The sequence below is a fragment of the Chrysemys picta genome, chromosome 11 (genome assembly GCF_011386835.1).
Source record: "Chrysemys picta bellii isolate R12L10 chromosome 11, ASM1138683v2, whole genome shotgun sequence".
Lineage (NCBI taxonomy): Eukaryota > Metazoa > Chordata > Testudines > Emydidae > Chrysemys > Chrysemys picta.
The window spans coordinates 51798011-51812457 of NC_088801.1; the positions used below are offsets into that span (position 1 = coordinate 51798011).

The following is a 14447-nucleotide window of genomic DNA, read 5'->3' on the forward strand; positions in this document are numbered from 1 at the left end:
GCCTGGGTGCAAGAGAGTCTGCTGCCTTATAGTTATTGCACACATGTAGTGATAATAGTAAAGTCTATTCCCTGTACAGTTATTTCTGACTGTAAGGGAGAGCACTGGAGGGGATTGGTGCAAGAGACTGTCTTCTTGCTTATCCAAACTTCTGATTACCTGAATAAAATCTCTGTCCCCCAAGCTATTCGGAGAAATGGAATATGCTGTATTCCACAGCATAATATCCGCACATGTTTATGCCTGTTACAGTATATTGCTTAATAATGAAAATAAACATTTTAACAATATAATGAACTGTATAATTTCATTTAATGTTTTGGGTAGGTTGCTGACTATATTCCACAACTGGCCAAGTTCAGCCCTGATTTGTGGGGAGTGTCACTTTGCACCGTGGATGGACAGAGGTATATTTTTAGCATGTTTAAGATTTTCACTATTGGTATAACTTAAACTACAGCAACAGGAGCAGAACTCTCTAATTGTAATGTTATATGGCTCAGTTAAGTTTTATTGGTATTACCCATACAGTAGAAACCACTTCATTTTATTTGGAGCAGTAGCCACCAGAACTTGTCTTGTGATATTTGGCAGTACAGCATCCATGACAGTAGCATTCAGTAGTGATCTTATGAATGAACTTCATTATTAACCCAATGACTTTACAGCTGCAGCAGATGACTTCTGTTGTTAGTAGCTACACAGTGAAGATTGGCTGTAAAGAGGACTTATTTGGGAGGCAATCTTTGATGGGAGCTATCTTTTGAGAAACCCCCTTCACTTCTGAAATTAGAATATATGTATTCTGACAAAAGGACTGACCTTCCCGTGAGTTAGCATGCCAGTTTTAATGTGTAATATGTTGTTACTGAAGTTAGTAACCTACTGAAAATTGCTTCAAAAACACCTTATTCTCTTCTCTCACCCATAGTAATCAAATAACTATTTTCTTAAGGCATACTGTATGTATCGTATATCTGTTTGGAAAACAAAGGGGAAAATCACCAACTCTTGCTCAGTTTTGTTTTTTTTGCTGAAATTTTTTGATCAGCTCCTATTTAGATCTGAAGTTTGGGATCGTTCTAATGCTTGGAGAGCTTACTGTGAAGAAGACTACAGTATGTAGTTGGGGAATTTCACAGTTGATCCTTGCTGGAGGATATGAGGGTGGGGTTTGACACCACTTGGCCAGCGTTAACCTGAAAATCATGGGAGGCTTATCTTCAGTGTACTTGGGCAGCTGTAATAGTGTGTTTTCTGTGGCTAGGGAATTTCAGGATCCAGTTCAGTCAAACTGGCAAGCATTGAAATGAAAATACTACACAATTTTTTTATAAAAGTGATTTACCGATATTCCAGTTCAGAATCTTCCTTCACTGGTACATGAATTATTTCATTTGTTCTTTGCAGATCAGTTTTAAAATGTTGACTCAAGAGCTATTCCTGTTTGTCATGTTCCTAAGGTTAGGATTTTGCCGTATTAGGAATATTACAAAATATATTAATGAAAGGCCATCAAGTATAATGTTAATGCCACCAAAGGCTTCTGGGAGCGCCATTAAAGGCCTCTTAAAATAATCTCCTTTTTGAAAACATAAAAAAGTGTACTCTTAAAACTCAGCTGACAGACAAGGACTTGGCAAGTTTGGAGACCTATATTTTAAGCAGATTCAGACTACTTTTGCTAATCCATCCTTGCTTTTACAAACATTCTGGATTAGTTGTTGAAACATACTAAGCAATCCATTTAATCAAATTTTGTCTTTCATAATCTCATTACAGAGTAGATATTTGCACTGAGACCCTATTGAAATGTAAATCCTAACACTTGAACATAGGTCTGGAAGCTCAAATCCAAGTTGGATTGCTTTAATTATCTAGACACAAACAGGTGTATCTGTTCTGGGTGCAGGTTGTAGCTTAGTGACTTGAGCACAGGACTGGGATTCAGAAACTCCTGAGTTTTAGGTCTGACACAGATGCGTCTCTCTAGACTTCAGCAGCTCATTTACTTCTGTTTTCTTATTTATATGGTGATTACCAATGTTTGACTTCACTGTTGCCTTTACCCACGTTGAAAAACAAAACATGTTGAATTGATCAGAGACTTCTGTTCTTTTAAAATCTAATTTAACAATATTGGTAGTACAAAAAACAATAAATAATAGTCTGAAGAATTAGTGCAGCAATTAATCTTGGCACAGTGATCAAAAAAGGGAAAATATTAAACAATTTTATGTGTTTCTCTGCTAGGCATTCTGTTGGAGATACCAAAGTCCCCTTTTGTCTTCAGTCCTGTGTAAAGCCTTTGAAATATGCTGTTGCTGTTAATGACCTTGGCACAGAGTATGTACACAGATATGTTGGTAAAGAGCCTAGTGGATTAAGATTCAACAAACTGTTCCTGAATGAAGATGGTAAGAATTATATAATATTTAATAATGAGAATCTTCTACTTCTTGTTTGAGATCAGAATATCATAAAGGAAGATACCATGTGGATTTTTTTGTTTTTGTTTTTTTTATTCAGTACCTCAGATTTGTATCCTCTTACCAAGCCGATTATTAGGTTCAGTGCCCCCAAAACATTTTGCCCATGGAATTGTTTCACCCTTTGATTATAACAGTTACCAGTTTGTCTCACTTCCAGACTTGGCATAATATACTTCATTGGGTTTTTTAATTGCCTGTGTACAATTGTATAAATATTAGTTATGGAGGTTATTGTAAAGTACCTTTCATAATGTGTGTTTTTTTAAAAAAAAATATAGTGGAATTCAACTCTTTATTTAATTAAGTGGAGCTGGGTAGCTAGTCTTGCCCTCTGCAAAATGGTTTCTTGATCATAGAATGAGATGTTAAATTGATTGAAAGAAATGTGATTATGAGTCATCCTCTCCATTTTTCACAGAGAATCTGGTGCTAGTGCCAGATACAAATGCTGGTTGCCTTCCAGATAATAGAAGTGGAAGATGGGATTGTCCCCCACAGATTATCTAACACTGAAAAAGTGTTCTGCTTCTGATTCAAAACAAATGTTGTTTGAAATAGATTTTCTTGTTTCACAAGAGTGTTTTATCTAAAATAATTCTATATAATGTTTTATCTAGACTGCTTCTACTGTATATAGTAATACATGAGCATAAAAGTGCTGTTTTTTAAAAACAGAGTGCTAAAATGTTGGAAGGATGACTCATTTAACCTTGGAGGAAACACTGGATTTTTGTCTCTGAAACAAATATTTCTAGTAGATCTTGCTCAGTAAGAGGTCAGACAACATTTCTGTTGCCATGGTACTGCAATTAATATTTAATAGAGTTTGATCATGAAAGATGTAACCCTTTAAGAACGTTGCCTTTGTGTTGAGGAATATATTTAATTCTTACATTTGTCATATCAAAATATGAACATTAATTTTCTATTACTGAGATGTGGCAATTAGCATTTTGTTCCATTGTGCATAGTGTTTGGTTTTGTTTGTTTTGTTTTTTGTTTGATAGTGTCCACAAATGTTGAGGTGCTGTACAAACATAGAGAAGGAGTGGTCTCTGCCTTGAAAAACTCCCAATCTAAAAAGTAGGGATATTACTGAAAATCAGCAAGCTTTATATTGTATCATCAATTTAGCGTAGTTCCTATTGATATAATGAGGAAAGGCATAGAAGTTATTTTTTTCTTGTTTTAATACAGGTTTAGAACAAAAAAAAATCCAGTTAAATAAGAAAATTAATAACTAGTCAATTTTTTTTATATTGATATAAATAGTTTAAACAAACGAGCAAAAGAATTATAGAAAAAGAGAATCTGTTTTTTTAAAATACTCTCCTGCATCAAATTAACTGAAAATGTGTGGCATGTATATTACAATGTTATTTTTCTGCTGGCTGACATAAAGCTAAGGACAGAGGCAAAATAACAGTAAATTACAGAAGTTTGCCTGTCATAATTGAAATGCAAATCCATAGAACAGATGCTGAAAATCAGGAGCTAGGCAGACAGTGTAGTTGCATAGAGAGAAGGAATATATATATATATATTTTTTGTATATAATGTTTCGCTATAAATTAACCCATGTGTGTCGTCTAGGTGCAGCAGAGCACCTGGCACACATTTAATCTTTCATGAGTACGTACTCCTCTTAAATGAGCAGATTTGTAAACAGGAGTTATACATTGTATCCTTTAGGACTGGGTTTTTTTGTATTTCTCCACCTATAATGCTAGTATTGAGAATCCAGCTGGAAAGAAGGACAAGGAAAATTGTAAGTAAAACTGGAAAAAAACAAAAACAAAAACAAAAAACCCTCTAAAAATGAATCGAACTAACTTTTCTAAGGATAAACATGTCATCATTAAATGTTAAGCACTCCTGCACCGCTCCCCCCTGGCTGTCGCGCTCGCGGTCCCCCTCCATCAGACCGGGACAAGCCTCAGGGGCCTCGGACATCCCTCAGTCGGGCCCGGGAAGCCTGGGACAGGATCCCTCAGCACCACAGTGGCAACCTCAGTGGCAATTTTGGACCCCTTGGGGATATCACCAGGCCCAAGGTGCCCCTCCCGCTGGCCACCTGTCGTCATGTTCAGGTGACCGACCCCTGGAGGCAACCCTCAGCCGCCAGCCTCCAGACCAGCCCCAACCCTCGGAGTCCGCTCCTCCTGTGGTAGAGGCTACACCATGCACCCAGGAAGACCCAGTCATGACGGATCAAGGGGCCACGTCAGACCCGGCTCTTCCGGTGGCATCTTCCCCTGATGAGGCCATAGCCGGCACGTCTGCAGCAGGCCAACCTCCCATGGAGTTTAGGGTCCTACAAGAGCTACTCAGGCGCATAGTCTTAAACATGAACCTCCAAGTGGAGGAGGTTGTAGAGGAAGAAGACCCTATGGTAGACATCTTGGGTCCAGATGGACCTTCCAGGGCGGCCCTCCCGATGAACAAGACCATCCAATCTCCTGCCAAAACACTTTGGCAAACCCCGTCCTCCATCCAGCCAAGGGTGTGGAGAGAAAGTATTTGTCCCTACCAAGGGATATGAATACCTTTTCACTCACCCCGCCTCATGTTCTCTCGTGGTGGACGTGGTTAATGAAAAGGAGAGACAGGGCCAACAAGGGCCTGCCCCAAAATCAAAGGAGGTGAAACGCATGGACCTTTTTGGCAGGAAAACGTATTCTTCGGGGGGGGGGGGGGGGGGGCTCTCACTTTAAATCACGAACCAGCTTGTGATTCTCAGCAGATACAGTTATAATTTGTGGTCTGCGATCTTTAAGTTCCAGGAACTCCTCCCATCTGAGTCCTGCGTGGAACTGGGGGCCATCGCTGAGGAGGGCAAGCTGGTAGCCTGAACCTCCCTCCAGGGCTCCCTTGACGCCGCAGACGCGGCAGCTCGCACTTTGGCCTCGGGCATCGCCATGCGTCCAGTCATCCGGCCTCCCACCTGAAGTGCAACACACCATTCAGGATCTTCTGTTTGACGGCCAGGGCCTGTTTGCTGAGCAAACTGACTCTCGCCTGCATACCCTGAAAGACACAAGGAACACCATAAAATCCTTGGGCATGCATACCCCGGCAACTCAAAGAAAGCCGTTTAAGCCTCAGCCCCCGCAGCAGCGCCCCTTTCCGCCCAGACCTAGGCAGGACTCCTCCCGTAGGAGAAGCAGGTACCCACGGCGTAGACCATCACGCCTTCCTTCGGGACAGAGCCAGGGCCAATCCAAGACACTCCCAGCCCCCCCTCCCCCCCGGGCCCTAAGCGCCCGTTTTGAACGTGCGCTCGAGGACGGACTACCAGTGCAAAACCCGGCCAGCTTTTCCTTTCCTGAACCGTCTATCCCGTTTCTGCCGTGCCTGGTCCCTTATTACATCGGCCCGTTGGGTCCTTTGCACAATAGAGGCGGGATATTCTATCCACTTCCCGTCTACCCCCCCACCCCTCCTTCCCCATCCCTCTTCAGGGACCCCTCTCACGAGCAACTTCTCATCCAGGAGGTACAGATATTCTTCGCCCTAGGAGCAGTGGAGGAAGTGCCTCAAGAGCTCAGGGACAGGGGTTTCTACTCGCCCTACTTCCTCGTTCCCAAGGCAAAAGGAGGCTTAAGGCCCATTCTGGGCCTCAGGGAGCTCAACAAGCACATTGTCAACCTGAAGTTCTGCATGGTCTCCTTGGCCATGATCATCCACTCCCTGGACCTGGGAGACTGGTACGCCTACTTTCACATCTCAATCATTCCGTCCCACAGACATTTTCTCTGGTTCGTGGCATGACCAGTTCACAGCTCTCCTGTTGGGCTTGTGCACAGCCCCGCGCGTCTTCACCAAGTGCATGGTGGTCGTGGCAGCTTTTCTTCGCCGTCATCACGTTCACGTGTTCCTGTATCTTGACGACTGGCTTATTCGGGGTTGATCTCGCCAGCAAGTCCAGTCTCAGGTGTGGTTGGTCATGGACATGTTCAATAGCTTGGGCATCATGCTGAACCCCAGCAAGTCTATACTGTCCCCGACACAGACGATAGAGTTTATTGGAGCAGTCTTAGACGTGAACCAAGCTCGGGCTTTCCTCCCAGAGGCCCGGCATCTAGCTCTAACAAACATAATCACCAACCTCTGCAGGTTCCCCACCTCCACAGTGAGGCAGTGTCTCAAGCTGCTGGGTCACATGGCGACCTGCACCTACGTAGTGCAACACTCCCAGACTACGTCTCAAACTCCTACAGACGTGGTTGGCGTCTGTATTTCGACCGCGCCGCGACAACCTAGACATGGTGCTTACGGTCTCGAGCCCCACTCGACTCCCTGCATTGGTGGCTGGACCCTCAAATGGTAGGTGCTGGGGCCCTGTTTCATCTTCCCCCTCAAAGACCTGACAACGCAGGGTCTGTGGCGGGAGAACAAGCTAACTCTCCATATCAGTATCAAGGAACTCAGGATGATCTGCCTTGCATGTCAAGCATTCCTTCCCCACCTACGAGACCGTTGTGTAGAAGTTCTGACAGACAACACCACAGCCATGTTTTATCTGAACAAACAAGGCGAAGCCTGGTCGTCGTCGCTCTGCCATGAAGCCCTCCTTCTGTGGGAATTCTGTTTAGCCCACTCCATCGCTCTCCAAGCTTCGTACCTGCCGGGTGTTCAGAATGTGCCTGCAGACAGCTTGAGCAGACGCTTCCTCACGCACGAATGGTCGATTCGCCTGGATATCGTCTACTCAATCTTCCGCACCTGGGGGTTTCCCCGTATCGACTTGTTCGCTTCGCAAACCAACAGGAAGTGCCCAGCCTTCTGCTCCTTCAGGGGTCACAGTCAGGGATTGATTGCGGATGCTTTCCTGATCTCGTGGTCGGGCCAGCTACTCTACGCTTTTCTGCCATTTCTGCTGATCCACCAAGTACTTCTCAAGGTCCACAGGGACAAGGCGGATGTCATACTGGTGGCCCCTGCCTGGTATCCCACCGTGTTCGATCTATCGATACGGGGGCCCCAACATCTTCCTCTCAGTCCCGACCTCATCGCACAGAACCATAGTCGTCTCCTACACCCGGACCTTCAGTCGCTCCATCTTACGGAGGATACGTGGTTAAACCAAGCTGCGCGCGCCTGCTCGGACTCGGTACGGTGCATACTCCTGGAAAGCCGTAAACCCTCTACCAGACTCACTTCCGAAGCTAAATGGAAAAGGTTTTCCACCTGGTGCGCCCAGCGGCAGGTATCCCCGCTCCAAGCTCCGATACCCTGCATCCTGGACTACTTAATGCACTTGAAAGACCAACATCTCGCCTTTTGTTCCCTCAAGATTTACTTCGCGGCCATTTCAGCATTCCATCCGGGAGCGGCGGGACACTCAGGGTTCGCACACCCGGTCATGTGGGGTCTCCTGAAAGGTTTGGAAAAGATCCATCCCCCAATGAAACCTCCCGTGCTGACCTGGGAACTGAACTTGGTTCTTTCCTGTCTGATGGGTCCTCCATTTGAGCCACTGGCTTCCTGTTCACTCCTCTACCTTTCCTGGAAGGTCGCCTTTCTAGTGGCCATTACTTCGGCACGCCGGGTTTCCGAGCTACGAGCTCTCACTTGTGAACCACCTTCTACCATCTTCCACAAGGATAAAGTTCAGCTGAGGCCTCACCCAGCCTTCCTGCCAAAAGTGGTATCTCGTTTCCATGTAAGACCGGACTTCTTCCTGCTGGTTTTCTACCCGAAACCGCATACCAACCTTCGGGAGCGGCATCTTCATTCACTGGACATTAGAAGAACCCTCGCCTTCTATATAGACCGCACAAGGTCATTCCGTAAGACGACCCAACTGTTCGTCGCCATCGCGCAATGGATGAAGGGCGCTCCGGTCTCTGCCCAGCGGATATCTTCATGGATTACCGCATGTATCAGTACCTGCTACAATCTGGCGAAAGTCCCTCCACCTGCTGTTACGGCTCACTCCACAAGGGCTCAGGCATCATCTACGGCCTTTCTGGCAAATGTGCCCTGTCAAGGTTCCTTCCCCACTCTGAACTTTAGAGTACAGATATGGGGACCTGCATGTAAACTTCTAAGCTTAACTACCATCTTAGATCTGGTTTTGCTGCCACCACTTCCAAGTGCTAACTCCCTTCCTTGGGTAGCCTTGAGAGACTCCTCCATCAATTCCCTGGTGAACACGGATCCAAAACCCCTTGGATCTTAAAACAAGGAAAAATCAATCAGGTTCTTAAAAAGAAGGCTTTTAATTAAAGAAAGGTAAAAATCATCTCTGTAAAATCAGGATGGAAAATAACTTTACAGGGTAATAAGATTCAAAGAGCCCAGAGGAACCCCCTCTAGCCATAAGTTCAAAGCTACAGCAAACCGAGATAAACACTCTAACAAAAGGAACATTTACAAGTTGAGAAAACAAAGATAAACCTAACACGCCTTGCCTGGCTGTTACTTACAAGTTTGAAATATGAGAGACTTGTTCAGAAGATTTGGAGAGCATGGTCCCTCTTAGTCCCAAGAGCGAACAACCCCCAAAACAAAGAGCACAAACAAAAGCCTTCCCCCCCACCAAGATTTGAAAGTGTCTTGTCCCCTTATTGGTCCTTTGGGTCAGGTGTCAGCCAGGTTACCTGAGCTTCTTAACCCTTTACAGGTAAAAGGATTTTGGAGTCTCTGGCCAGGAGGGATTTTATAGTATTGTACACTGGAGGGCTGGTACCTTTCCCTTTATAGTTATGACATGCCCCTTCAGGACATCTGCAGGGCTGTCACATGGGCCTCAGTGCATACCTTCATATCGCACTATGCCATAGTCCAGCAATCCCGCGATGACGTGGCCTTCGGCAGGGCTATTTTTCAGTCCGCACTACCTTTACTCCGAGCCCACCTCCAAGGTAAGGCTTGGGAGTCACCTAACTGGAATTGATATGAGCATGCACTCAAAGAAGAAAAAAGGGTTACTCACCTTTTTGGAACTGTTGTTCTTCGAGATGTGTTGCTCATATCTATTCCATCTCCCCCCCCCCCCCTTCCCCTCTTGTCAGAGTAGCTGGCAAGAAGGAACTGAAGGGGGGGTCGGGCTGGCAGGGTCTTATATAGAGCACCATATTGGCGCCATTCCAGGGGGCTCCATAGCCAGCCTGACGGGTAGCTGCTAGGGAAAAGTTTTCCAACTTCCGTGCACACGGTGCATGCACACACCTAACTGGAATAGATCTGAGCAACACATCTCGAAGAACAACAGTTACAAAAAGGTGAAGAACCATTTTTTTTTTCCTGTTCCTCGGATCATCCTAGTAGCCCTTCTCTGCACCTGTTCTAGTTTGAATTCCTCTTCCTTAAACATGGGAGACCAAAATTGCATGCAGTATTCCAGATGAGGTCTCATCAGTGGCTTGTATAATGGTATTAACACTTCCCTGTCTCTACTGGAAATATGATGCCTGATGCATCCTAGGATTGCATTAGCTTTTTTAACAGCTGCATCACATTGGGGTCTCATAGTCATCCTGTAATCAATCAGTACAGCCAGGTCCTTCTCCTCCTCTGTCACTTCCAACTCAAATGCCCCTTGCTTATAGAAAAAAATCTTGTTGTTAGTCCCTAAGTGCTTGACTTTGCACTATTAAATTTCATCCCATTTCTATTACTCCAGTTTACAAGGTTGTCCAGATCATCTTGTATGATATTCCGGTCCTCCTCTGTATTGGCTATACCTCCCAACTTTGTGTCATTGCAAATTTTATTAGCACACTTCCACTTTCTGTGCCAAGGTCAGTAATAAAAATGTTAAATAAGATTGGTCCCAAGACCGTTCCTCTATCATCTGCCTGAATTCTCTTAGAAACTCAACCGTAGTTTCCACCTGCATTTCCAAACCTTGGATCTTCTCCTCCATCAGCTCTATCAGGCGGCACTTACTGAAGCTTTTCTCATGTACCCACTTCTGGATCATGTACATTCCGCAGCTTCCTCATCTGGTCATCTTCATTGTCTCTTCCATTGCTTGGATCACAGCCGCTGTTGCTTCTATGTCTGTCATAGCCTTCCCACCTAAAGTTCACTGCCCCCTAATTACCAGGGGCTTGCCTCCTCCCTTCTCCTCCAACAGTACTCCCACTGAAACTCCCTTGTTTACAGCTCTGTTTGCTGGCTCTTGTGGATTGCCATATTAGTGTTTTGTAAGCTCTTCTGCTCCTGTAGCACTTCTTAACATGGTTTCACTTGAGTGCAGAAATTTCACTGAGGAAGGGAATCCTGTGGTAATTTTAGATATAACAGATGGCTCATTTTTCCTTTGTTGAGACATTTTCAAGTGACCTCTTAAGACAGAGGTTTGCCAGTTAGATATGATCCATAGTTTTATATTTAATAGTGTTATATTTTTCTCTGCTAACTTGGGATGCAGCCATGCAATCTTTACTTTATGCTTGTGCATAACGTTACTCATGTGCATAGTGTTTATATGGTTTCATCTGAAATTTTAGAATTAAGATTTCTTTATCATGTTTACACATCTCATTACTACATAAGAACTAATATAGTGTCATATCCTTGGTGTAGTTCCAAGTATGTAAGTGTCTGTCATCTGAGCCAAAGGCAAAATGATTCAGCTGTTAGGTCTAAAAATTACAATAGCACAACAGCTCAATATTTATATGGCATAGTATGCATATACTTGTAATAGGCAGGCAATATTCCTTATCATAGTGAAAATTGTTAAGTGCTACGGGAGTAGAAGTTTGTATAAAACAAGTTGGGATGTTGAATGCTAATCTGATGATCATAAGTAACCTGAAGCATCAGTATGCTCTTTATTTCAATATAATATTCTGTATGGATCTGACAATGGCTATGAAGTACACAGATAGTGATTCACACAGTAGTGAAGGTAGCTGAATTTTCAGTAGTTCAGTATTGAATTTTCTCCCTTTTGTCATTTATATCACAACAACTGTTAATGCGATGTTTTATGTTAATCTACTCTTTAAAAAATCCTGTCTATAATGATGTGAGAACACTCATATAAGAGAAGACATTGTAAGTAGCACTTGAACAATAAAAAGCCAAAAAACTCCTTAAATCTAAAGTCTGTGGAATGTACATTTTTTCATTTCCTCTCCAAACAGTGGCAATTAGATTACTTATTTGGGCTTCCTATTTGCACAGTTTGCTTCTTCAAAAAGATTTTGGTGTGTTTTGCTAATAATTCTTTGCACTAATAGAGCACCTTTCATTTAGGTATCTTAAATTGCTTTACAAAAGTGTGTATTATTCCTAATTTACAAATGAGCAAATTGTTGCACAGGGAGGATGTGAGGTTTTTTCCAAGATGCTATAAATCATTGTATTAGCTGAGATTAGTGTTTGGTTTCTTAATGCTCTGCTGCTACGTAAGTGCACATTGGGATGTATATTTATAACTTAGGGCTTGTCTTCACTACCAGGGAGACTGATGCTGCTGCAATTGATGCAGCAGGTGTCGATTTAGCGGGTCTAGTGAAGACCCACTAAATCGACAGCACAGTGCTCTCCAGTCGAACCTGGTACTCCACCTTTCCGAAAAGAGTAAGGTAAGTTAACCAGAGAACAGGTGGATAAAAATCAATGACTTGTTTTTTAAGAAAATAAAAAAAATGATTTTTTTTTTAATTTAAATCGGATTTTTTTGATAAAATGCTTTTTGAGGAAAAAACGTATCTAAAGATAGTTTTAATTAAGATACATTATACTCAGAGATATATATCATCATGGAATAGGGATTATAAATTCTGATTCTATAGTATGAGACAATATATTCATGTAATATTTAAGAAAAGTTTTGTAAATGAGTTTCAATAGTTCATAGGTTAGGGACCCAATCTCATGGGGATCTACAGACTTCTGTATAGATTATTTAGGTTAATCTTTCTATCTACCCAATGGGACTCGGTGCACAGTCTAGAAGATACCATCAGAGATGCTTAGTTTTGCAGTTGTCAAACTGTGGGTTTGTGTCTCCAGAGGTAACATGCTTGTTAACAGCAAAAATGCTTTTAAATAAATAAATAATATGTAGAGGTGAGAAATAACAGACCTCAACAAATTTGTCCCTCTACAAATTTGTGTACACAGAGTCAATCCTTTACCTCTCTCTAAAAGTGAAAAGTTTCTAAAAGTTCAATGAATAGAAGATAGAATAGATGGGGTAGAAAAGATCTGGACAAGGAGAAGAAGTCTGGAGATAAATGTGAGAAGCGAGGGACATATGCTTGTTTTGTTAAAATATTATATGTTTGCTGTTGAAGAAAAAAAATCCAGAATACTTAATGTTGTTGTTGTTGTTGTTGTTTTAGTTAAATAAAACAATTTAAATGTCTGTCCGGTGGTGATCTCCTAATACAGCATGACAAGAAAATCCTCCAAATATTAATGATTAACCTGTTGAATTGGAGATAGTTCACCTCCCAATGACTTCATAAATATCTGCTTCAGTTATCTTTGGTAAAGGAAATAACCAAACAATCATTCATTTTCTGATATAGCTATAAAACTAATCTGAAAAGTTTTCAAAATAAATCACTGTTTAAAAATGTGTAGTGTGTACCTTCTAAAAATGAAACATACATCTATCTCTGAGCTGTGAAGAATATGTATTAAGGTTATAACAACCAACAAGAATGCACTTTTATGTAGAAACCCATGATTAAATCAAGTCTTCCTGACTAGTGATTTAAATCAAATCCACCCTGCCAGACAATGTTCCCTGTCAATGCAGCGCAGTGAAGAAGTTATTCACGTAGCTGGAGTAGCGTAACTTAGATCGACTTACCCCGGTATGAAGACACGCCCTTACTTAACAGGAGCTGTGCTTATCTGTCAGTTACACCTGTTTGTACTTGGTTAAACACATGTTGTGGACTTTATGGAAAGCTTCTTTTGGAGGCTGAAAGTAAAGGCCTGGCTTGGTCCTTGAGAGTATAGCACTAAATATTTACGTGGGTTCTCTTGCTTCCTGAGTGAAAGGACTTGTCTGTGTGAACAGCCCTTGTGTAGGGGCTCCCTGCACTCTTCTTCTTATCTCTTCCATTGCGCACCTGCCCAAAGGCTTAGCATGCCTTATATGTTTTGGGAAGCGTGACATGTATTTGACCTGAGCCATAATCTTTTTAAATATATATAGTGTGCAAGGGTTGACCTTTTCTTTCTGTGCTTGGAGTCTGCAAGCCAAATAGCTAGGGAGTCAACACAAAAAGGGCATAAGGTCAACAGAGGAAAAGCAACTGGGAAAACTGGCAGAGAAGAGATGGTGTAATTTGAGTTTACTAGGGGAAAGGTCTAAGTTGCATATGGAATAATTGTATGGGTGTAGACTTGAGTAGTTATTCCAACAATGCAACAGTAATGAATCATTAGAATAATAACTTTACTGTTGTACAATATGGTTCTCACGGAGGCTTCATTGTAAATATGCATTTCTCCGATAAGTAGTCCATAGGAGAAAAGTCATTTGTTTATTTAGGGTGACCAGGCGTCCTGATAAAATCTGGACCGTCCAGATATTTAGGTGTTTGTCCCTATATTTCGCTCCGCCGGCAGCACTCGGCTTTTTTTTTTTTTTTTGCTCTCCCATGTGTCCCGATATTTTCTTCCTCTCACCTGGTCACCCTAGACTTCTTTTCCCTTCGGGATGGAGATATTTGATCTGCATGACCATGTTAGAGAAAAGAGATGCTTCTTATATGCTCACATAACCTATATCAGTATTAATATTTCTGTCACATTTAAATTTGACAGCTATACACTGAGTAGTGTATTGGAGAACATAATTTTTGGCGGCCAAATCTCAATGCTGGGCACAAAGAGGGCAAACCAGCTAATAGGGAAGGGATATCAGGGTTTGTGCTTTGGAGTACTGTCTCTTTGGTGGATCTGAGGACATCTGGTGCAAATGTACCCATAGGTACTTGAGGTTGCATTAATAATGTTGGAGGAGACTGT

At 42.6% G+C, this 14447-nt stretch overlaps 1 protein-coding gene across 3 annotated transcripts in view; it reads left to right on the forward strand.

The window, feature by feature from the left end:
• Positions 1 to 14447, forward strand: part of GLS (glutaminase) — a 105117-nt gene that overhangs the window by 24470 nt on the left and 66200 nt on the right. For all 3 annotated transcript variants that reach the window (XM_065562012.1, XM_024109557.3, XM_008172903.4), the window contains exons 5-6: positions 328 to 407; positions 2254 to 2417. In XM_065562012.1, coding sequence (XP_065418084.1) covers positions 328 to 407; positions 2254 to 2417 — 244 coding nt within the window. The remainder of the gene's footprint in view (positions 1 to 327; positions 408 to 2253; positions 2418 to 14447) is intronic.